We start from the raw sequence: 25,949 nt of genomic DNA, 5'->3' as shown, positions 1-25,949 counted from the left end.
AATGGATAGCACTACAGCACGCTCCAATAAAAGTGGACAGGAAAAATGGAAAATAAGACAATCTAAGCTTTTGAAAGCTTTTTCAAAGAAAGGGAAAACATGACTCTGCTCAGTCTTTTATTAAAGACATCCTAAAAGAAATATATTCACTTACAGTTTGAGTGGGAGCCTTCAGTTTGAGACAGTGGGAGCTACACAGAGCTTCCTGAGTGCCTCTCTCTCCCTCTCATACAAACATCCAGTTAGGAGTCACAAGGACACAATGCCCTCTCACTCCACTATACAGCATTCACTTAACAGCATTCATTTCAACATAATTATCTCCATCAGTTTGAAAAACACTACTTAAACTTAATTACAAATCATACACTTCATGCACTTCCATTTCTTTTAAGCACCAATGTAATTAGAATTTAGAAAATCAACTTCAGAAATTTCCTCTATTTTCTTTTTTTATGTTTACATAATTCCTGTTTGTTCCCACTTCATGCCAAACCACCTTGATTCCTTTGTGGAAATAAAAAGACGATGAAACGGAAGGAAATAAACAAGATACATTCAAATAAAGGTGCAGCACTTGTTTAATGCGTTTGCCTGTATTATGAGAACTCAGGAAAGTCATTCACAAGGGACACTTGTGTGCATTACTAACCCCGGCCCCCTCAATCACTCCCATCAAGGCCAACAGCTGTTGAGGAAATCATACATGTTGGTCAGCTACAGGCAATGGAGTGCAGGTATATCTGGCACAAACAAAATGCATAAAAAAATAGCGGCGCAGCTAGGCAATGCTATGGTCCTGGGTTAGGACAATGTTCCTGAAGGCCCTGTAATAACCAATCAACCCACATTACACTAGTTCAGAGAACACTGGGTGAAATGTACCACTCATAATTGGCCCCTTCATTTGTTTTTACATCCAAAGTGAGTAGCAACAATTTATCATATCTGATATACAGATACATAAGCCATCACCTCCTCACCACCTTCAAAAGAGGAAAATTCAGTCTCAGAGGATACAAGTTTATGGATAAAGTGAGAGAGACTGAGTTCAGGAGTGAACGATACTGATTGAGAGAGGGAGAGACCATCAGTGAGAGGGAGGAGGTATTACTGTCTCTGAAGGTTCACAACGTTTTGCTGTTCCTCTATATGTGAAGTACAACGAGCACCTGTGGGAAAAATTAAATACTCAGAGAGACAACATAATCATTTACAATATAAAAATAAAATAAACACGGGCTGTATTCTTTAAAAAAACAAAACACGGAGTCAATTCTCAAAGCTCTTGAGTCTCCTGTAGGTTTCTATTAGTTTACAGAAATAAAGTGATAGAGTGTAATGTACAGCACAGCAGGGAGAGGAAGCACTTCTCCCTTCACTGACAGCTAAGGACCGGCCTTCAGGGTGTTGGTGGTTCCACTGTCCTGGCTCTTCCCACCCATCTTCCCTTTCCCGTGCTTCCGGTTATACTTGTACATGTCCACATAGGCCTTCACCATGTTGGCCACCTTCACTGGGTTGATTTCCCCACTTTTACTGTGGCACACCTGCAATGGAAAATATCAGAACTAAAAACAGGCATCAGATAAACAAAATGCCCGTTTTAACTCATGTGACTGTTGACTTCAAACATGATGGGTACAATTTAACTGCCAGAGAATTCCGGAACACAAATCCAACACCAAACACCAAGCCAGTATTAGCCTCCAGTATTCTAAATGTTAAAATTCAGCTTGTGAATACAAAAACATAAAAAAACAGTACATTTAGCTTTTAGCACAAAGTTATTTGATAAACACATGAAAAATACCTGTAAAAGGCATATGCATGCAGCTATAACCACAATATGACAGTCTTAAACAATATGAAACTGTTGATACAAATGTATGCATAGCATTTCCCTTCTTATCAATAAAACAAAAGTGTCAAATTATACCTGTTACAAAAATTATTTTCAGCACTTTCAGTTACATTAAACAAGAATATGGTTATATTTGTGAAATCTGATATTGAAAAGTTTTTATCCCCTATTATAATGATCTTTTGTGGTAATGGAATTGCACACCTGGATGACACTGGCTGTGACAGACAAACATTGACAAAAATAATGGAGAACTGAGCAGATGGTGAAAATAAAATTGCACAATTGTATCAAATAAGGAATGTGCACTGTTATGTCATTTACTAAACAAAACCAACAGCACATTCATCCACATGAAAGAATTTATAATTCTAATTTATAGTTTATAAATGTACACTACCACATTACGTGGCTAATCATGTGCTGTCATAGATTGATAAAGCCTATAAATTAATAAAGAAAAAGGCATAACAATGTAAACTTTTACATAATTACAATCTAAATTTCAGAATTATACTGTGATATACTGCCCAGCCCTACTCCAGATGTATGCATTACCAAAGCAAACACTGAACACTTTTACCAGATATCTTCCTCTATCATGACAGTGAAAATGGTAAGTTGTCAAATATGAATGAATGTCATTCAACATATATAAACAATACAAATAAAATATTTAGATTTTATATATAATTTAAGGCCCATTTCAGTCTGAGTACAGACAGTCCCTGACTTACAATGGTTCGACTTACGATTTTTTGACTTTACGATGGTGCGAAAGCGATACGCATTCAGTACAAACCGTGCTTCAAATTTTGATTTTTGATCTTTTCCCGGGCTAGCGATATGTGGTACGATAATCTCTCACGATGCTGGGCAGCGGCAGCAAGCTGCAGCTCCCAGTCAGCCATGCGATCACGAGGGTAAACAACCAATACTGTACTGTGTTACCAGCATTTTTTGGATATTGTGCTTTGTGTTCACTTTCAGTACAGTATTCGATAAATTGCATGAGATATTCAACACTTTATTATAAAACAGGCTTTGCCCAACTGTAGGCTAATGTAAGTGTTCTGAGCCATTTAAAGTAGGCTAGGCTAAGCTATGATGTTCAGTAGGTTAGATGTATTAAATACATTTTCGACTTACAATATTCTCAATTTACGATGGGTTTATCGGGAAGTAACCCCATCGTAAGTCGAGTAGTTGTACAGTAGAAACTGTAGCTTCATCAGGGTACAGTAATTTTTACAATAAATATAACACTGGTCGGTTGTATAGATTATAAAATTGGAAGAATAAATATATCCACTATTTACTGGAGCTCCAACTGAATGTTTGACTGGCGTCTTCATGAGCACCAGGGTGATCCTAACTGCCAGAAATACTTGCATCTCCTTGAAGTCCATCACTTTCCACTGGCTAATACATGTGTCACAGACCTCTTACATCCTCAACGTAGTGATTAGTTGTGGTGACCATCGGGTCAATGATATCTGGTGTGAACATGGATAACAAGTAATCAAAAGCATCTCCACTATACCAGATATGCTAAGGCCCAGTTTGAGGGCTGTTAGGAGAGTCCCGAAATCCCCTCCCAAGCCCTCTCCAGCTAACCACTCATCACAACTTTGCCTGTCTGCTGGTCCCCTCCTCCCCTATACCGTTTTCACCTTTTTTCTCACTCTTCCTCTTCACTACTCACCACTTTCCCTGTCTCTAGTCAAAAAACACTTGCAGGCTTGTAATATTTTAAAATTGTTTGCATATGTGCAAACTATGCAAGTCACAGCCATACAGATTATATTTACACATTTTTGTATTTCTTGACCAAATGATAGAACATTTTTACTTTATTTGTCGGCCTACTTAAGTTGCTTGTGGCACTGAGTGGGTTAAAACATGAGACTCACTTACCTTTTGCACAGATTTGCGCAGAATTTCTTTGTACTCTTCTTTAGTGATGTCCCTATTCTGATAGAAGGGCTTGATGGCCAGTTTCACTTCCTCAACAGCCCTCTCCTGCATGTGGAGTTTCTTCATGTACTGCTAAAGGGAACAGTGCAGCCAGACCATTAGTGAATTGACTTTGATTCTCTCCTAACCCCACTTACAAACCTTCATACAGAACATTACCACATAGAGTTTCTAACATTTTAGAACCTTGAACTAGAGTCAAATAAATTCATATGACCCTGAAGTATATGGCAATCTCCCAAGCCAACCGAGTCAAAATCAGCTGTGTCTGGATCGTTTCGCCATTCTCTTTTCTTGGTATCTCACCTTGTCTTTACTGGATGAGCCTTCCTCTCTCTTGGCCACGGACCAGGAGGGGGCACCAGGGGGTACTAGACTTGAGGTCCCCTTCTTGAGGCCATGAACTGCATTGACGGAAGACGGGGGCACGGCAGGGTGGGCAAAGTGCTGATGGGGGCAGTGGGGGATCAAGATAGTATAAAGTGAACTCAGTCGTGTACATTATGATTAGTACTATGAAGTGGTTAGAGACCTGGACTTCTGAATGAGTAGTTTGCAAGTAGGTTGAATCTCTATGGGAGAGCTGCTGTTGTACCTTCTAGCAAGATATCTAATCCAATAGTAACATGTAAGCTGTGCTAGGCAAACAAATCATAATAACGTGTTTAAGGAATATGTAATATAACATGAGATATGCCAAATTAAGTTTACAGTTTCAATGTTAAGTTAACAGTAATGGGTAACCCACACACCAATCTCACTTGCTCTTTTTTATAAAGGGCAGACTATTTGGTTAATTTTTCTTTTCAACAGGTCTGGTGTACAAAGCTTGAAATTCCCTGTTTACTTTTGTTGCTCTGTGCTCTTCTGAGTTATGAGATCCAATAAATCTAGTTAGTTTCCCCAATATAATGAATTATGTGCATCTGTGGGTTGAAAAAGGAAAAATGAATCCACAAGGACATGAATAATTAATTAGGCCCCCCAGTGATCCAGGAAGTATACTCCCCTGGTAGTTTTGATTTCTCGAGCACTGAATTTCACTTTCATTTACTCTGAAATGTTTTTCTGATTCTGTTTCAGTCATGTGATCTCTCAACCACTCCAACTCACCTCCCACAACTTCCACTCTGTCGCCACAATTGAGCCTCTTCAGCTCAGCAAAAACTGCTGCCACCTCATGGTGAATTAAGTAAACCACAACACAATAAATGTAACCAGCCTTCTGACCCAATGGATTCTCAACCAGAAGGTGCATGGCAATAAATCCAATTAATCTTTGAAAAAAAATTATCATATCTCTGAAAATGTAAAGGTCTCAGTTAAAGACGATACATAGGGGTACACTAGTCAAACACTAGGCCACACTAATGAAAGCGGACTTGGACTGTTACTTAAGGTGTGCATACCACATTGGGTCTACATGTAGAAACACACACTAGAGCATCATGGGAAAGGTAGAGTCCCATACCTGGTTGTTCTCTGTGCTCAGGCTGGAGTTTGCTGGTTTTCGGCACCCCTCCTTAACACCCTGCTTCATATTATAGTAGGATATCTCTGTAAGAAAGGTAAGGACCTGCATTAAAGTGAAGTCAGTCTGATGTGCACATGCCGTTTACACCGCTGGCCTTTCCAGATCAAACCATTTCACTGTCCATGTCAAGACAATCAAAATCCTACTCATGCAGAAAGAGGTAATACTCAAGTTTTTCCCATACATTTGTTTACCAGTGCTTTCTGACTTTCTGATTTCTCCTAGGAGACCAATGTAGTTTTTTCAGTCAACCAAAAATAACCCCTCCATACTGTTGCCAAATGTTGATAGGAGCAAATAAATTAAAATAAAAACAAGCAGGGACTTTTCTAGTCTGGGTCAATTTTCACTTTTACATGCCATGGAAATTTTAATAAATCACTGAACTCAGAATGTCCAAATCCCCCCTGGATTTTTTTTTTTTTAAACTAAACTTTGTATGCTTGCCATGGAATGACCCAGTTGTAAAAGGCCAAAGTACCCCTTCAAAGTGATTTATGAACTCGTACTTAGGCCCCGTGACAGCCATTTGAAACTGCAGCAAGCCATGCAAGCAATTACAACTGAAAAACACCCACAGTTAATGACCCTTATATCATCTCACAAATTGGGACAAATGCTTGTTCATCTGAGAACCTACTCTGTCACCTCGATTTCAGGGAATGAAATTCAAATTCACAGACTACTTCTTCCCTAACAATCACCAGCAGTGAAAAACAGTTTTAGTTCCACTGAAGTTTATCAGTCATCTCAGAGTCTCAGAAAATGAGTAGCACTTACTTGCTGTTTTCTCTGCAGGCAGTTCCATCTCCTGCAGGTTCCACGTGACCCTCTTCACCAGAGATTTGGACTTGCCACTGGCCGTGACTAAGGAAAGTCTAGTCTCAGGCATGACTGCTGGCAGACGTTCCTGTGTGACCAGAGACACGTCCGGAACCACAGCCGTTGTGGCCATGTCCTCATCCCATGTTGGTTCCATCTTTATACTCCTTGTGAGGCCCAGGCTGTCCAGGAAGTGGACCATGTTGTCTTCATTCTTACAGCACTCATTTCTATCCCGTTTAGTCTCATCTGTTGTTTGTAGCAATGTCATCTCTGCCATCTCTTCATTGCATGTGGTCAAAGGATGACTCAGGGGTGCAATGCAACTTGTCACCCTCTCGTGGCACTTTTTCACACGCATGAGCAGAGAAGATGGCAACCTGACATCACAGGAGGTATATGGGAGCAGCTCTGGGAAGACAGGCTCTGTTTTGATCCCCCTCTCCACATCATCCTTTTTTGTTTCTGGAGACATCTTGTCCTTGTTTTCTTCTCTTTTCTCATCTTTGCAAGCCACCACCTCTTTCATGCCACTGCTGAGGGAGCAAGGACTACCACGACCATCCTTGACTAAAATTAGAGAGATTGGGTTTACCTTTTTAATTTCAAGTTCTTTTTCTTCCTCTCCAAGTTCCCTCTTTTCTTTGCCTATACTCATAAAGATTAGCCGTTCTGTCTTAATGTCTTCAGGTTCACTTTCTTTAACCATGCTGAGAGAATCGGCTCTTTCAGTTTTAGTGTCTTTAGCTTCACTTTCTGTGACCATGCTAAGAGAAACAGGGTTTTTAGTTATGTCCTCATGTCCACTCTCTTTGATTGCACTAAGAATGACAGGTTTTTCTGTTTCAATTTCTTCAGGCATCCTCCCCTCTTTGTCCTCACTGCCAATGACCATCTTTTCTTTGTCAATGTCTGTGTGTTCCATCAGAGCTTTGGGACCTGCCGTGGTGGGTCTTGACATTTTCACACAATTTTTCTCTGAGGAGTGAGAGCGCTGTGACAGACGCACTTCATTTCTCTCTCTTGACTGTGACCTGGATCTCACTCTTCTTCTCTCTCTTGACTGTGACCTGGGCCTCGCTCCTCTTCTCTCGCACGACAATGACCTTGACCTAGCCCTTCTCTCACGCGACAGTGACCCTGACCTCGCTCTCCTCCTCTCTGCCAACTGGGACCCACTTCTATCCTTTGACTTGGAAGTGGACATTGAACACTTCCTATTTTTTCTTTCTTCTCTCGACCTTGTTCTGGACCTAGACCTTGATCGAGATCTGGACTTGGACCTTGGCTGACACCGAACTCTACCTTGTCTTTCGTCTTCTGATCTCTTTCGTCTCTCATTCCCTTTGTGGCTATAGTGCTCGTGCCTGTCTTTGTTTCTTCTCCATGTTATGGACAACTCATCACTACTGGAGCTGGACCTCCACCTGTCTCTTGACCACGACCTAGATTGTGACTGGTTCTTCTTTCTCCTGCACCGTTCAGAGGTGCTGGACAGCTCACTGTCAGATGGGGACCAGCTCTTCTTTCTCTCCCTTTGGGGGGAACGCTGACGTCTCTTTTCTCTTCTCTTCTCTTCTGCCTCTGGACTGCTGGAGACTGACCACCCATCTTTAGACTTCTTCCTTGCCTTGGGCTCCTGTTTCCTGTCTATGACAGAAGATGAGTTTGACTTGGACCTGGCTTGTGACATTGAGCACTGCTCTTTGGGCTGCTGTTCCTTCTCAAAATTTATCCTCTTCCCACTGTGAGAGCTGGAAGTGGAGCTAGACCTGGAGTGAGAGCACTGGTGCTTCTCACCACCTTTGGTCGGACTCGTCCAGTTGCTGCTCGTGGTGGCCTGCTCCTCTAGGGTCAGAGGCTTTGTGCTAGGCTCCTCAGACACACACACATTTGGTAAACCAGAAACGGCATCCTGGGAGATCTCTTCTGGCTCACTCTTGATCTTCATCCAGGCCCAGGAACTTTTGTAAAACTTCACTGCATAGTCATCCAGTTTCTCCCTTTTAATCTGGAGATTAATGCCTTCCATGTCATCCTGGCAGCCTAATCCAGATGTAGAGGAACATTCTTCCAGGGACCTGCTGGCCAGGGTGCCATTGTCAGCAGCACCTGCCTCTGGGTTGCTAGAGACTGACCGCCCGTCTTTCAACTTCTTCCTCGCCTTGGGCTCCTGTTTCCTGTCTGTGACAGACGATGAGTGTGACTTGGACCTGGTTTGTAACGTTGAGCACTGCTCTTTGGGCTGGAGTTCCTTCTCAGAATTTATCCTCTTCCCACTCTGGGAGCTGGATGTAGTGCTAGACCTGGAGTGAGAGCACTGGTGCTTCTCACCACCTTCTTCGGTCGGACTCGTCCAGTTGCTGCTCGTGGTGGCCTGTTCCTCTAGGGTCAGGGGCTTGGTGCTAGGCTCCTCAGACACACACACATTTAGTAAACCAGAAACTGGATCCTGGGAGATCTCCTCCTCTTCTGGCTCACTCTTGATCTTCATCCAGGCCCAGGAACTGGGGTAATCCTTCAATGTACTCTCGTCCAGTTTCTCCTTTTTAATCTGGAGGTTAGCGCCTTCTATGTCATCCTGGCAGCCTAATCCAGATGAAGAGGAATGTTCTTCCAGAGACCCAATGGCCAGGTTATCAGCAGCATCTGCCTCTGAGGCACCTTCTGAGCCATTGGAATCCGAGGCCGTGGGATCAAAAGGGTCATAAATTTCGCTCTTTCGCTCCTTTTTGTCTTCACTCCGTGAACGCGATGACAGCAGCAACTCCTTACTCTTCAGCTGCTTCTTCAAGGTCTCTTCCTCCTGCTCTGAATCCAAGGGGTTGCCAAGTGCTGTGGTTCTGGCAAGCTGTCGGGTGTGCCACAAGTTCCTGCTGGCATTGATGCAGAACCTCACGGTGGAGATGGAGGAAGAACCAGAATCAGAGGATGAGCTGAAGGAGAGGGAGGATGAGTGGGAGGTTGAAGACGAGGTGCCAGCTCCAACCTGCCTTAGCCTGTCACCACCCTGGGCTGTCCCCTGCTCATCTCTGGACACCTTCTCATCTCCCATCTGCTGCCGGCCCGACAGGCTGTTCATGCAAGACTCCGGGAGCCCACCAGTGCTGCTGGTGCCATCATCTGACCGGACCCTACTTTTGACCTTTGGCATCCGCGGGAGGCTTGACACCCCCATCCACACTGGTTTAAGAGGGGCCTTTTTTACTGGCCCTAAACCCACCTCCCTTCCTCTGGTGGTAGCCTTTGCTAGGGGACAGCTGCCGTGGGCTGGACCTGGGGGATTTAAAGAGGGACCAGGTCGCTGAGAGGCAGGGGTGTGCAGATGGGGGTGAGCATTTCCCACAGTGGGAGGGTGTTGGGGTGAGGCCTGGTGGGAAGATGTGGGAGTGACTGGAGGTAAGATGGGCAACGACATGGGACTTCTCAGGACACTGTAGGGCAACTCAGCGTCTCCACTGGCCTGGACGGCACTTGACTGAGGCCTTGGCAATGCCCCTTCATGGATCTCCGTTGGCAACTCCAAAACACTGCTGGTCATCCTGGAAATAGTAGGCTTTGGCAAGGGTACTAAAATACAAAAATGCAGAGATTGCACTATTGAACATTACAGTTCAAGGAAATCACTGAAGAATGATCACATACATTTGAAGATAAACAAGCAATAGAGCACCTTTTATACTATAATGTTTCCATGTTTAAAAGGCCATGATGTGTGTTGAATGTTTTATTAGAAACAGGGAGGGTTCTCAGCTTCTCACATACATTTTTCTTTTTTGTGACCAAATTTTTATTGGTTTTCAAGGGCAACAGGCAGGCAAGCCTTTGTGTATATATGGTGTATGGACATACATCTGTATATTTACATGCATGAATGTCAGTACATAAAGAGAAAATTTAAATAAAGAAAATATATAGATAGATAAGATAGATAAGAGGGCCATATGTATGCAAGAGACAGATTACTGAAAAAATAAAGAAAAATAAATATGGCACTTCGCTGAAAAATTTTATCAAAAATGTTAAATGAGCAAGAGAGAAAAACTTGCCCATATACACACACAGTTATGCAAAAACACTTGTGTTAGCATATCAGCCAATGCCATAGTCTCATTCATGCAGCCTTAGTTTATATAATGTACCAGGTGCTAACTCATATTCCAACAGATACTTATATTATTCACAAATAACCTACCCGATCACTTCATTCCTAAATTCTTCCATGATAGATGATGTTTTACTGGAACTTTGTATAGCTAAGAAAACCATGAACTACTGGCCGATGTGTGTTGAGGCTTCTACCTCATAACTAGCATTTTTGTTAGCTGCTGTCCTAATTGCTAGAAAGACTCTTTTTTGTAACCTAATAAGATGTAGCCACCAACAGCATATTGGGGATGTAAGGTATATGGACTCCCACCATTTCTGACACAGAGGCAGAAATGTTAGACTGAAATAAAACCACATTAGGGCATTCCCACATCATATGCATATAGGTTCTGAGCTGAGAATGCCATCTAAGAATGAGATAAATCTATGAATGAGTTAGTCATATATAAGCAGATTCAGGTTCCACAGGGGCTGAGGAATATTGTCCCAAACTTCTCCAGTCACTGTTATGCTGGCAGTCTTTCAGATCTATATTCCATACTGTTAAGCTTGGGCTGTTTTCTGAATAATTCTGTATAACATACACAAACAACCTTTATTATTTTGTTCTGCAATCTTAACCAGTGGATGAATGATTAATGCTTGACGCCCTCCATATGTTCACATGTTGATTATATAGATTATAAATTATGAATTCCTCCAATCTCAAAAAGACCTTAGACCATCTTTATTCATAACATCTGAAAATTTGTTAATGCCTTGTTTAGACCACTGAGGAAAAACAGGATTTACCCCTATTCAAAGACAGTTATTCATCATACAGTTACGGTGTTTCTGAATAACAAAGTAAATTTCAAATATGTCTTCTCAATTTGTTTCCAAGACTGAATCAAATGTGCAATAACTGGTCCAAAACAGAAGCAGTTCTGAAGAAAATGGAGAATAAAATGTTCTCGAGTTTAAATGGGAACACAATGTTCTCCTGCACCCCTACCCATGGAGTAGAGCAGTCACCTCTAGTTTTCGTTTTATGAACAACCACTTCCACATCCACCTTTTTTAACATGCACCTGTGTGTTTAAACACTTTTGCTCTTGGTAACAGACTTAAACGCAGACACTCACCAGGTTTGACGGCCTTCAATGTACCATCTCGGTTTATGACTACATCACAGCTGCTCATCATCAGCATGTTCTGGCCAGACATAATGCTACCCAGCAGATCTGGGATTGGAGCCACCTCTGGTAGCGCCTCTGGCTCAGGCACACCAAGAGTCCTCCTGCAACAACCAGTTAATCAGCACAACTGCTTTCCTACACCACTTTTCATTTAATTCATTCAATGCATGTCATTACCATCATGTCTGCCATTCAAACAAGTGCATATAACTACCCAGCTAAGTGTAAAACTAAAGAACTACTGCAGTGCTGGTTTATCAGGCAGGTACATGTGGAGGGCAGGAGGGGGGGCTCACCTGGGGAGGGCAATGGGGACTGGCCGGGCCACAGGTTGGTGGGAACGCAGTGCGGAGCGAGAGAGGCCCTGCCCCTGCCGTCCTGCCGAAGACAGTTCCACCTGCTCGTTCCTTTAAAACATTAAAATGGTGATCATTACTCCAGGAGACTTTATAAAGATAAAGCAAAAGTGCCTAGGATGTGACATGAATCTACCCTTGTTTGCAAAACATGTTATGTTGAAAAGCAGACTGTTGACTTATGTTGAGAACCACAACCTACATCCAAAGTGTCATACTTAATTTCTGGAGGTTTCTGCATGCATTTTGGGATTATACACAAACCTCTGCTCCTAAAGTTTTAACTAGCCACAGTCATTTACTACTTCTGGCACTTTTCCATTTAAAGATAACACATGTGCACTATGCTAACTGTCCATTCTACTCCTGGGAGGCTCGTAAGAACCTAAGCGAAAGCACACACTGGCCCTTCACCCCCCTTTAACAGCCCCAATCTTCTGTGAAACATGACACACTCATCATTGAAAGGGTCCAAGTAGAAGGGGTCTCCAAAGACAGACAGGGCAGCAGCCCCAATGTCAGCCCGCATGCTGTTCAGGCTCTGCTCAGGACGGCAGGTCAGCGAGGGGATGGAGGAGGTCCTGGATGGTTTTCCCAACCCCAGGTACTTGGCGATGCGCAAGCGCGGAGTGGTCTCCTCCTTCAACACCTGGGCGAAGCAGAGTGGTCAGTTTGGTGCCTTGCCCCCATACCTACACTGCGCACTCTTCTTAAAGCATTTGCTGATATAACAATCAACTACATACAGTGATCAGGGAGAGTGAGATAAGATACTTATTTTACTAAAGCCGTTCAAATTCTCCATGTCCCCGCTCAATAAGAATCATTCTGGGCTCACACTGAACATGTACATTACTAGGTCACTGTAGCCTACACAGAGCCAAATATTACGCAGGCAGAGAAATAATTAAAGATAATAGTTTGAAACCATGTTATGTTTTAAATTTAAAGGACATTCATTGTGCTGTGGCATTTTAGCCCAAATAGCACTACCAAATTGTAAGGTGACAACCGGAGTTATACTTTAAAAATTTTGTTCCACGTTCGAAGAATTTAGCTCAGGGCACTTCTCATTTATGAAAAGTACAAACATCATAAACAATTGTAAATGTCCATTTTTTCCGGTCTTATGTGAAGAGTGCACTGTATCCCTAATTCATGGTGAGACACAGCCACCCTCTCCATTCCAGGCTTGGTCTGTAGTCATGTCTCTGCATTCCTCACCAGTTTCCTACGGGATTTTGTCCTCCTCTTACGCCGTCTGCGTCTCTTCACCCCTGTTCCCTTGGTCCTCCCTTTGCTCCCAGCAGTTGATGATGACCTGCTCTTGGACTTCCGTCGCTTAACTACAGGGTCCCGGTTAAGTGAGCGTCAGACCAAGACAGAGAAACACAAATATTTGATCTATTAAGGACATTAATATTGTATATTTGCTTATCAAATTAGGTTGAATAAATCCTGTCATGACATTTTGACTGCGTCACTGGTCTTTGTTGGTTTGTGTAGTACATTACCAGTCTTTCGTTTCCTGCTGGTCCTGGCACGTGGCGTCAGATTGCGCACATATACAGCAGTGTTCAGGCCAGCCACCACTGCATCGATGGTCTCGTCTAGCCAGGTGGATTCTAGCAGGCTCCTGGGCATGTGCTGAGGCATGAACGAACAGTCACTGTCAACACTAAACAGCCAGACAGACAGAAACCAGCAACTTGAGAAAGGTAGGTGGTGCAAAAAAAAAAAAAAAAAAAAAAAACCCAAACAATGCAAGCAAACCAACCTGCCAAATAGAGTACCGAGGTGGGTACATTGTCATTGGTTCCTCGCTGGTGTCGGAAGTAAATTCCCAATGGAAAATTACAATGGGCTTCGCACACTATCCATCTTCACTCAAGTTTGGATTCATTTCAGGAGCTAGGAATTCCCTGAACCTGTTCTGTGTGAGGATATATGTCAAATGTTTTGATATTTTCCGAAAATGTTAAGATTTAAGACTTGTAGTTCGTTTTGTAGTCCAATTTTCGATTGACATATCCAATAAAGCAATGCGGGGAGAACATCCTGACAAATCAGATACCACCATGTCATCCGGGCATTCTGGGATCTTTGGTTTAGAAAACCGTTGGCTCTGAACCCAGCTAGGTTTGCTAGTGGAAGACACAGTAGCAAAGACGACGACAGTTGGTAGTTAGCTAGCTAAGAAACCATCGTAATCGTTATAAAATGCTTCAGTGCTTTGTCCTGGACTGCAGCCACCATACATATGTGAACTGAAAATTTTTCAGGTTTCCAAAATGCCCCACGGCAGTTTTATACATCATGGAAACCGCGAAGGTTATCTCTGTAAGCACACCATCAGAGAGACGTCTATCAAATGTAGCTTCAAAGGCTTTGGGCATTTATCATTCAAAATTGTGGGCTAACAATCAGTCCACTTAGCAAGCTCGATGGGTGATGTGGTAACCTGACTTTGCTTGCAAGGTAGCTAGCTGGTTAGCTATGCTACCTAACATTACACTGGCCTACACTCACCGACACCCTGTAGGTCTTCTCCCTCATGCTCGCCGTGACCAAACCGGCGATATGGCCTTCAAAACAACTGAATTCCTCCACATGCCATAATTTATAATGGTTTTCACCCCGCTGAAAACTTCAGGTCTCATCCTTAAATAAGAGGAGAATATGACGAAGTGACACCATTGCTGCTAACGATGAGCTTGCTATTGCTGATAGCGATGACTGCTAAAGACGAGCTTGCAAGTTAGCTGCTATAGCGATAGCTGATAACGATGATTAGCCACACTCTAGCTAGCAAGGCCGGAGAGCAGGAATGAGAAAGCTCCGTGGTTTTATGGGACATGTAGTTTTTAGCCCTTGGTTGTACTAGCGTATAAGCTAAAAAATTAAATTACGTAATATATTCAAATGTTTTGAGCTAAATTTAAGTCACAAGTTGGGATCACAACATATAATCCGGAAATCGATGGTAAGCCATAAATCACTAGAAGAACTTTAAAAGTGCTTTTTAGAAAAAGTAAATGACAAAAATGAATGGGGAATTTCACTTCCAACACCAGTGTGACGTAGCCACCTCGGTACTCTATGCCTTTTGTAATGGTCATTTACTTTGTTCAATGGGAGGTACCAATAATTCACTATCTATTTAAGTTAATTTTATTTTTTCTTTGCTGCTTCTTCCCTTCATCTACCCCCTTTTTTTGGAATGGACAATTGATCAGTCATGTCTCACAACAAAGTCCACTACATTGGAACAGGAATGCAGGGCGTAGTGAATACAACCCTCCAATACAATCACACACTAATACAAAACTTCTCATGCTCACAACTCACAAGTCAGCCAGCACTCTCCAGTGCACCATGTGCCAACTGATAGGCGCAGCTTTGCTGACATCATCTGAACAATCTGCAAGTGCCTGATGAGTAAGTTTCTGAGCGCAGCAAGAGGAGCAACCCCTGCCAACACACCTACACCCATCCCTGGTGAAACAGAGCCGATTTGTTGGCTGCTGTGGACTCCCAATTGCCTTAGGCTGATGGCACAGCTGGGACAGAACTCTGGTCACAGAGCTCAGCTTGTACTTAAGTGTAACTATTTAGTTTGTCCCTTTTTTAAAATGGACAACTGTAACATAACATTGAGAAGCAAGAGGAGGGAATGACTGCCTGAGCATGTGTGCAAAGGAAAGAGCCAACATGGGGGCATCTTGCTGCTAGAACGCTACTTATCACTTGTAAATATCACATGAATAATTAATGGGGTATAAACAAGGTAAGGTACAATCACTCCATGGTAGAATAAGATGGTCACAGAACCCAGACAGTATCTGTTCAGAGTGTAATCGCATAGCAGCACGGTGCACCCACTTGACAAAAATAGCACCAACAGCAGATTAAACAAGTTTTAGTGTTCTGAGGCACTAGTGCTGTTCCAGTCAACCAATCAAATTACTTTTGGGCAATTTAAACGATTGGGGACAGATTGCATGGGTGACCGACTAACCTAAAGGAGTCAGATGGCCTTCAGGACTAATCATGAACAGGCACACTGGTGATGCCATCTCTCAAGTCATCACCATCCCCAAATTATGATCCCTAGCTCTGTCACCTGAAATTTAAAAAAAGGATAACACAACTGAATATTTAGTAATACATTATATTTACTACTCTGCAATTCGCCTTGAAAAAACCACTACTTCTTAAACACCTTGAGAACTTTAACAATGAACAGTACAACAAGCTCTGCACTATGGACAGCTCCAAAACCAGTACTAAACAGCATGAGAGAAGGAAGTGGTACCAAAACTTCTACTGACACTGAGGAAGAGCAAAAACAAAATCACAAGTCAATACACAGTTTGCACTAGGCCTGCACGATATGAGGAAAATCTGCGATGTGCGATAACATTGTTCAATATTGCAATGATGATATGACTTGCGATAAACAAATATTGAAGTGTGCATATTAGCTATACAGTTCCTATGTCTTTCTGCTTTAACAGGTACACTGCTAACATAGACCCCTAACATTGAATAACCTATGCCCACTGAAGAAATGAAATACATTATTTTGAACATGCTTTTATTGAACAAATTGCACATGAATACCCAACCAATTAAACAGAACATTAATTTAAATAAGACATTATAGCTATAAGAAATGAAAGTTTAATTTCCCCTGCTCCCTTTAAAATATTTTCTTCTAAACCGGAGGTGCCCAAAATCCTTTCCTATGAAGGGCCAAAAATTAATCTGGATGGAGGGCTGCGGGCCAAAAATAAATGATGTTATGTGAAATTACATTCCATTTACAATGTATTATATTTTATTGAAAATTAACATTCCAAATCTAAAATAAAATAAAAACACTATAAATAATAAATATTAAAATAATAAAAACACTACTCTTCAATCTGCTTAACAGTAACTTTATTAATTTGCAGAGATGATTGTCAAACATAAAACATCCATATGCTTCTTTTTGGGAGCATAAACATATTTAAAAGGAAAGACACCTTTCTGACAGAAAGTGCATGCAACTCAAGGTTCTTTAGAAAATTAAGTTGAAAACAGCTGTATTGTCCACCTTTGTTATCGAGTGGAAATTTGACTTCAGCTTGAAAAATTGACAAAAATATAAACATCATAGTGACAACACTGAATAACAAATCAATATTGGATATTATGTTAACATTGAGCAATGTTTAAGTTACACATCATCACTAAATGCCCCCATATGGTAGCTAATGAGCCACAATGTCAAAACGTATTAACAAAAATTAGCTCCTCATTCACAGGGTCACTCGGAAAATTTTGGTAATTTTGTTTTATAGTAACATTGGCTAACTAATAACACCAACAGCAGCTTATTGGACGGAAATACAACAGAATCCACTAACCCAGGCTGCCAGGTTTGGCATAATTTTGCCTGTTTGGTAGTGATTTGACACTGACTTGTGTGACTGAAATGGCAATAGTCTGGTTTCCTTACTGAGATCGTGTCAACTTAAAATAAAACATGCCTTTTAGCCATCAATTTCAACACTCCTTCCTGTTCAGAAATAGCTACGGTTTGTTTCCAAGGTTAGTTTACTGTAAGTAAACACTTGGCAGAGTGGTGTTTTAGTGCTTTTTCCAAAGCGAACCTTGTCGGGAATCGGTTTTGATAGTGTGTAACACGACTTCAGCTTTTTGTATGACGTCACTTTAAATCAGACTGGCAACCCTGTCAAAAAGAGCGACTGTAGTTTATCACAAATGTGCGCTTCTTTAGTGCATTTTATTTCCTATTCAACCAGCGCTCACTACACTCCTGCCCCTTTCCGCTCATTGGTGGAACATCAGTTTTAAGCATCATCTTACCTGGAAGAACGTGGAGGCGGGAGCGCATAGGTCAAATGTTCACATGCTGAGTGTGAATTCATGGCATATTAACAGAATGCCCCTGCCTCACATGAAGACAACCCACAATTCTTACATAACTTTAACAGAACTTGGCAAATCCCCAAACAGCTCAGTTATAGGAGGTGATTTCAACACAGACACATATCCAGACAAAATCAACATTCCAAAAAAATTAACACCACAAGCATCCCAGGTAATTAAGAATTTACATTCATCCACAGTACACAAACTCATCTCGCATTGATTTCCTGTAACTGTTTAAACTGCTCAGATCAACCATAAAATCCCACCAACAATTTTTGACTATGCCCAAATCAGCCTGCAGTTATCAGTTGAGTGTAAACCTGACTGTTAACCACAATGGTGCCCTGATGCCTCTTAAGAAATGAAATATTCACTGACTATACATAAGGCATGGGGGGAGTTCTTAGAATTTAATGGTATTCTACACTGCACCCCATTGGTGCTTTGTGGGGCTGCACAGTTTCATCCATGGCATAAGTTAAAAAAAAGCAATACAGTAAACCTGAGGACCATGAATTATTTAAAAGCAACAGAAAAAAACCACAAATATCCAAGCCAAATAATTAAATAAGTACATATAAGAACAAACCCAAATCCAAACAAAAACATTTTGAATTAAGGAAAAAACAGGCCCAGCATTAGCTAAACAATTAAACAGGAAAAACTTTAATTGCCCCACTTACTCTTCAAGAACTCAAACATGCAGCCAATTTGAAGACAAATGTGAAATCACCAGGATCAGATGGTCTACCAATAGGATTTCAGATGTTATCAATGTTAAAGAAAATTCTAAGCTCACCCATCACATGAATACTGCACTTATAACCTTCAATTTAAAAAAAACACGGACAAATCCCTCAGCTCCAGCTACAGACCTCTCTCCCTTTCAAATGCTGACTTTAATATTTGTAAAGCATCAGCTCTTAAACTAGAAGCACCTATTTCCAATATAATCCACTCCGATCAGCCTGGTTTCATTAAAGGCAGGTACTTGACGGGGGGGGGGGGGGGGGCACTGGATAACTATTCATCATAATTCACAAGTCTCAATGATCTAAAACACCCTTTATCGTTACTTCTGATGTAGAGAAGGCGTCGGACAGTTAAGTAAAAATTTCTCTGAAATATTTTGGGTTTTGGCAGAACTAGATAGAAACTCTGTATCCATCTCTAACTAGCCATCAGCTTCTGTGATTAAAAATAGGATAATATCCATACCATTCACCCTTGCTTGCAGCACTAGACAAGAATGCCCTCCATTACCTCTACTAATTTCACTACTATCAAACCCTTAGCATGCCCTATTCGGCATAATGACAACATCCACAGAACACCAAGAGGATCAATAATCCATAAAATGCCTGTATGCAGACAATATCTTACTTTATATCCAACATCAAAGCAAAATCCTCCCAGCGTTCTATCAAGCGCTTGGCAACATATCTGGCTACAAAGTGAACTAGTCCAAATTAGAAATCCTACCATTAAACAAATTCAACTGGGATACTGCTGCCTAGGGACCTCCCCGTCAAATGGAACTCCAAAATCAAGCTTCATACTCGGCAGATGGAAAACACTTCAACTATCATTTATGGGGCAGATCTAAGCCATCAGAATGTCCCTGCTGAGAATTAATTATTTCTTATCCATTATTCTTCTGATCCCAAATTTAACTGGCTTACCTCCCTAGACCAAGTTATAAAAGAATTCTACTGGAAACAAAACATCTCAGATCCAACTTCACATAAACAAAGAATATATGATGGTCTGTCTTCCCCAAACTTCCTCAATTACTGCATTTCATATTAACTTCAGTTTTGGCTAAGTGGATAAATGGACATTGACTGACATTCTCCCTTATGGATGGTGGATGAACAGGCATCATGTTCTCCAATACAGTTTTGCAATCTACAATTTCTAGCTTCAAAAACTGAAATTAGTACCTCCGTATAATAACCCTTGCCTATCAGCTGCCACTGATGCCTGGTAACAGCCAACCAAATACATAAACATCCAAACTCACTCTCTGGCCTAACTCCAATCATGTATAACCCTGAACTCTCAATTGATAGTAAGCCATTCATATTTCCAACCTGGAAGATGACACAAATAACTAAAGTACAAAAATGGCAGGCTAATACCATTTCAGGACTTTAAAGAAACCTTTTCACTTACCCCAAGCCAACATAATCAAAACCTTAAACTGAGAATCAATACCTTAAGCTGAGAAACTCAAAAAAGCACAGCGCACAGCCCTACCCACATCTCTATACAACTTCCGCCATAAAACCTCCAATCAGAAACATAAGACAGTGGTGTGTGTGTGTGTGTGTGTGTACACACACATACATATATATACATATTTATATATATATAGCGCTAAAAGCATTCTTAGAACCTTCTTAGCCCCAGGCTAAGGGAGCTGTTAGCCCCAGGCTAAGAAAGCTTTCACACTGGCACAATCCTGGCACATTCCAAAGTGGGCTAACCCCGACTTTAGCCTAGGGCTTACTTAATGTCGACATTTTAACGTTGCTGCTAAAGAATAGTCATGCGTCATTCTAGAATGTAAACATTAGTCACGTGCTCCAACAGACATTTAACCCAGGGCTAGTAGAAGTGCAGTGTGAATAGTATAGCCCTGGGCTTAGGTTATCCCTGGGTTTACAATGTGCGTGTGAAAAGGGGCTAAATTATCCCAGGGTCAACTTTTAGCCCAGGGCTAAGGATAGCCCTGGGCTAAGAATATGCAGTGTGAAAATCCTTATATTGATATATCTTATGGCGGGTATACACTGTGCGATTTTTGTCCCAGACGAAAGATGACCAACGCTAAAGAAACGTGGTGATATCCATGGTCGTGGCTCCGAAACAGTGGTCCTACGTAGCACTGTGAGAGGTTCAAAGATGGCCGTTGTCACGGTCTTGCGACCAAAGATAGCCTGGGACAAAATGCTGACTGTCAGAAATTTAGGATGACCATCTCACAATGTGACTGCTGCTATACGACCTACGTCTACTAACCAACCAATAGGAATGCAGCATGAAATGAAGCACTGATCAATGTGACACTGGTGCCAAACCCAAATGTAATGGAGCTAAAACGTGCAAAATGAAATGTTTTGTATCACTGATGATGTTTTATTCTTGTATATTGACTTGCGTCGTAGCCTACGATTCAGTAGGTGTTATCATTGTACAGTCTACATACATCAAACTTGATGTCGTACCCAAGTTTATTAGATCCATGTCGCACAGTGTGGCTTGCAATAAACTTAAGATTTCAACAATCTCAGTCTGTAGGCGCTATTGGAGATAGATACTATCTGCTAATGACACCAAAATATTCATCCCCACTAACTGTATCAGTAACTGTCAGTTTGTCTGTATGTCTCCATGCATCTGTCATAACTATATTGCACGTAGACCTGGCTTAGAGGGTGAGGGCTGGGGTGATGACTGAAGACACCGGAAAGAGGGTGAGGAGAATGGAGAAGTGAATGGGGGGAGGAAGAGCTTCAGGAGAGGGTTGGTTCACTGGGGGACAGAAAGGAAGAAATTGTTTCTTTCTCTCTTGAATATTTGTACTATTAAGTTATTACAGCATGAGAATAAAGACATCCTCTAGTGAGGGGGTGGTAGTAGGCCAAACAAAAAGCGCTGTTTAAGAGCCGTTTGGATATACAAGTTCCAGTTGTATAGGGAGGTGCAAATATTTATGCATTTTGAAAGAAGGATTCTTCAGTGTTTTTGACCATGAGTCCTGAGCTGTGACCCAATTCTTTCTCTGCTTAAGAATGATCATGTCATAGATACCAATATTAATCTCACTGCAACTAGAAATCTTAGACATGACACACTTCACACAAACGTTTGGACACTGCAACATTATCTGTCTAAATCTGAGAATTAAGGGTGATTGGTGTCTACACTGACACTGAGGTTTTATATTCCTCAAACAGCAAGCATAATTGGGGTGAGGGGGCAGCAATAGAGGCATGCAAACCTGAGCGGTGTGCGCCTGCATGATGCGGTGCCGGTTAACATTGGAGCGGACCCTCTCACTCTGCTGTGTGCGCGCGATGACGCGGGTTGGCCTAGCTGCAGGAGTCCTGCCATGACTGGTAGTAGGGGTGGCTATCTGGGAGGTTCCCGCCTCCCCATAGCCCCCTGAAAAACAAAGACACCATGTAGTTCCAGAAAAGTGCCATTGTACAGCAGGTGTGCTGTACCAATGATAGTCAATTTACTTTACACATATTCAGCTCTGTTTGCTTAGTGCTGCAAACACTGTTAAACGTTCTCACTGACTGTATTATTGTGAATATTCACAGGGGCCTGGTGAAAGGCAAGACCAACCACAGTCAGCACACCAGTGCAATCAACGTCAGAATCTTATTACCAACGGGCCCTCCAAGTGATGGACGTAGAGAATCAAAGGAACACAGAGCCAAGTCTCCTGTTTAATGGTGTCAGGCATCATCACCTGAACGGGGGTGGTTGGGTGCACACTGTGGACAGAACCATTCCTCCACAGGTACTGCATCACGTGGGGGGGTCAGGCACTCCATGTGGTATCTGCCATGATGCAAGAATGGAGAAGGGGATAAGATTAAGGGCTCATGAGTTAAAACCAGTGTATCCCTACAGCTCTATCAAATGTAATGTGGGCCCCAGATCATTCTAGATTCACTTGACAGGAGGGGCATTCTTAAGCTTACCATAAATTCCTACAGTTCATATCCATCTACACAGAAAGTAATTCATTAAAAGGTAAGTGGTAATAATAATGGTGCCAGCAGAGTCACTTTGAGAAGGACAGTCAGCTAACCCGGCGTCACATTCATCACACAGCAGCATCCGGTCCTCGCGGTCACACTGACCGCACACCTCGCAATTGGTTTGGTCCAAGACCGGATCCAACGCCTCCCGCAGCATCTGCACGGTGATCTGCACACAGACAAGTCAACAGCATCAGGGCAGCAGCCTCCAGACAACAAGTCAAAGGCAGCAGGGAGAAAATGGGGAGATTTCCTACTGAACCAGTCATATTTCACCTCATCTGCTGACACACAATATCCATTATCTAAAGCACACAAGGGATTCCCAACCTGGGTGTAGGAGAGCTGGTCAAACAATTCAATTTGTGGTCAAAGAGGCCAAATGTTTGACCTACCATTTTCTGAACTTTCCCACCATAACACTTCCTCAGACTGATGGCGTTAAAGACAATCCGGTCGACAGGGCAGGAGTTTGCATTCTAAGGAAAGGACGAAAAACACCACATACCCAATTCATTTTCAATGCCACCCACCACCTGTCTGTGTGCTGTTAAAAGTGCAAAACAGTAAAGCTTACAACACAAGTTATCCCTTATTCTCCTTTGAATCCACTAGGCAGCAGGCAACAGTACTCTTCATGTTGTTTACTGAGACAGTTATACCTGGTGCTGTGCCCACCTTAGACCATTCCAAGATGCAGTCCAGGCAGAAGTAGTGTTCACAATTCTCTGGAGTGGCCACTGGCTGCTTACGGAAATGGTTGAGGCAAATGGGACAACTCTCTACATCTTCATCTGGGCTCAGATAGACCGAACCAGCATAGGCTGGCCCCACTGCCCCTTCCAGCCCAGCCATCGATGTGTCATCATCCTCCTCTTCTGGACAGCACAAACATGCACACATCATTCACAGAAGTAACACACACTGATGGAGGTTTAGGAATGTCAGCTTTTAGAATATACTGTTGGTACTCTCAATGCCATGGTCTATTTGACTCTTAAAGAGTCCAGGATTAGTGTCACCAAATGGCACAGGTTTAAAGGTTCCTCACCATCACTGTCACTATCACTGTCATCCTCATTTTCCTCATCTTCCCCTCCATCCACCTTCTCTCCATCCTCATCTTCCTTGTCCTCTTCACTCTCTGTCTGGCGTTCATCTTCCTCAATGTACTCGTCTGAGCAGTGAGACACAAGTGATGGCAAGGGGGTTACAATGTGTTAGGGGTATCTCGTGACATAATTACCCAGATATGACGAGTGACAATGTGTGGCTCAATCAGTAAGGCTGAATACTATAGCCAGGGTTCAATTCCAGCCGTGTTATCAGCTGATAACCGGGAGTGCATAGCAGAAAAATAAACTGGCTCATTCTGCTAGTGATACAGGTGAGGGTAGGTCAGCCTGGAGCTGGCCTCATAGCTAAACAGTGACCCCTGCTGGTTGATCCAGAGTGGACAGCATGTTACTCTCACCTTACTGATTAACAGCAGTGTTGTACCTGCAGGGCAATTACACTATAGAACTGAGCATTCCAAAAATTGGGAAAAAATTGGGGGAAAAGCATTGGGAATTCCAAAAAAAGAAAGCCACATCATATCAGCCTCAACTCTACAAAGTGTACTTTGGTTCAATTTGCTTTGAGGATTATGCACAATAGCAGGTTTTTTGAAAAGTCACATGATCCAAGTATTATAGCCAGTTAGGGTCTGTGAAGCCCCTGTCTAACCAACTCACCCCCCATGTCTGCTCATGCTTCCCCACCTCTCCCCGCTGCTTTATATCAGAACTGAGGAACAGAAGTTAAGACCCTGAACTCATCAGGAGGGTTCAAATCTGAAATGGGGTAATGCTTCTTCCCTCCAGCAAGATATTTATTTATTTCTTTTGGAAAACAGAAGTAAGGCAACCCAGCACCAATCCTCACCTTCGTCTGAGATTATGGACGAGACCTCTCTCCTGGTGATCAACTCATATTGGCTGTCCTCATCCATGTCCAACCATGAGATGGCCACAGTATCTGGAAAAAAGAAAGCGGGTCCATTCACAAATTGAGCCAGTCCTAAAGATACTCATCCCACATCAAAGTACAAGCTGACAGTACATTACAGCCGATGATTCTTTCATGTGAGGAAAAACATCAAATTATGAAATAGTTTCCCTTTTTTGTAAAGTAACCCTCATACTGCTGAAGTGCCAAAGTATAGTGAACACAAGAAAATCAGCCTTCCTGCTCATCAGTTGAACACAAGCGACAGAATTCTCACTACCACACATCGTCTGTAATCTGTTCTCCAGTTGTTCTTCCAAAACAGTACCATTGCAAACAGGGTGCAGTGCAGCCTCACTACCCCAACTCAGTGAGAATATATAGACACAAATGAAAAATAAATGTTTACCCCTCCCATGACATAGCACAGGGCAAAATCATTTTAATTCATTAAAAGGAAAACAGCATATGCCATTTCAGGTTTCTGTGCATATGTGCACATGATTCACAGCTTCATAGAACATCACCGGATTCTGTAACTGACAAATGCATTACATGACTCCAGTTTAGTTCGCAAAGCTAATCTGTTTTTTCGTTCGTTTACTGTTAAACAAAACGCCTACAAGATGCCCTATCACTAACTACTGAAATTACCTGTATCTACGGTGAACTTCACCAAAGCCCTCTACCGCTTTACAGTGACAGCAATGTTTCATGCTTACAAAATGTGACGTCAGTGCGTGTCGCTGTATTGTAGTTAGCTGGGCTGGCTAGGCAACTTTAATCATAACTGAATGCACATCATTAACCATAACAGTGGCTAACGCTAGTCAACATCAAATGAGTCAGGACATATCAAATGAACTAAGATCAAAGCAAAACAATTGTAAAACCCAACAGCTCCGAGAAACAACCTAACTGACCTCGTCAGTTACCCACAACAGCAGCCTAACGCCAAAACAATGAGCTGCGTCCCGAGGTAGCTAGCTGTAAGATCTTCCACCAAACCAACAAGCTATCAATCCTTCCAAAAATATAATCACTCTTTCAGATAAATACAATATAGCTAGTGCACTAGTCTACTGTGTCGACTTAGTGCAGCTAGCCGGCTATCTTAAGCAGGCCATTTATGAAGTAGATCGAAAGCTAGTTAGATAGCTCTCGTGTTATACATAGCTAGCTAACTAGCTTTGTATCTTCGGTCAATATGTAATAAAAAATGAGTAATACAATGCATGCACCCTTGGACTCCCACGTCATCTATTATATACACGCATAAGACATTTTAGGTAGCAGAATGTGCTTAACACTTACCCTAACGACTTATGAGACGCTTAATTGAGTAATTATTTCGAAGTCCACGGTTTGCGCGTTGACTGACACAACTGGCTAAGG

General features: G+C 42.2%; 1 protein-coding gene across 2 annotated transcripts; it reads right to left on the bottom strand.

Moving 5' to 3' along the window:
• Window positions 1–576: 576 nt before the first annotated feature.
• Window positions 577–25,949, bottom strand: LOC118781892 (PHD and RING finger domain-containing protein 1-like). Of its 2 annotated transcripts, none has more exons than XM_036535029.1 (18): window positions 25,869–25,949; window positions 24,492–24,584; window positions 23,617–23,742; window positions 23,244–23,443; window positions 22,961–23,044; window positions 22,616–22,734; window positions 22,271–22,362; window positions 21,791–21,954; window positions 13,356–13,488; window positions 13,066–13,187; window positions 12,297–12,490; window positions 11,782–11,892; window positions 11,432–11,586; window positions 6,156–9,767; window positions 5,313–5,398; window positions 4,148–4,288; window positions 3,782–3,913; window positions 577–1,550 (listed from the first exon to the last, which is right to left on the bottom strand). In XM_036535029.1, the coding sequence occupies exons 2-18, from the start codon at window positions 24,556–24,558 to the stop codon at window positions 1,389–1,391; spliced, it is 5,700 nt and encodes a 1,899-aa protein (XP_036390922.1). In that variant the 5' UTR covers window positions 24,559–24,584; window positions 25,869–25,949; the 3' UTR covers window positions 577–1,388. The 2 variants fall into 2 exon arrangements, with proteins under 2 accessions (XP_036390922.1, XP_036390923.1); XM_036535030.1 differs by having other exon boundaries at window positions 3,782–3,910.

The sequence above is a fragment of the Megalops cyprinoides genome, chromosome 8, assembly GCF_013368585.1.
Source record: "Megalops cyprinoides isolate fMegCyp1 chromosome 8, fMegCyp1.pri, whole genome shotgun sequence".
NCBI classification, from domain to species: domain Eukaryota; kingdom Metazoa; phylum Chordata; class Actinopteri; order Elopiformes; family Megalopidae; genus Megalops; species Megalops cyprinoides.
Note: the sequence above shows the minus strand (reverse complement) of the source record. Positions and strands in the feature narration are given on the sequence as shown.

Excerpts from the sequence above, each read along its gene's own strand:
- LOC118781892 (XM_036535029.1), bottom strand. The coding sequence starts at position 24,558 with ATGGATGAGGACAGCCAATATGAGTTGATCACCAGGAGAGAGGTCTCG. Across the intron at positions 21,955-22,270 it reads ACCCAACCACCCCCGTTCAG|GGGGCTATGGGGAGGCGGGA; the intron begins GTGATGATGCCT and ends TTTGTTTTTCAG. Across the intron at positions 3,914-4,147 it reads GCTCATCCAGTAAAGACAAG|CAGTACATGAAGAAACTCCA; the intron begins GTGAGATACCAA and ends TGTTCCCTTTAG.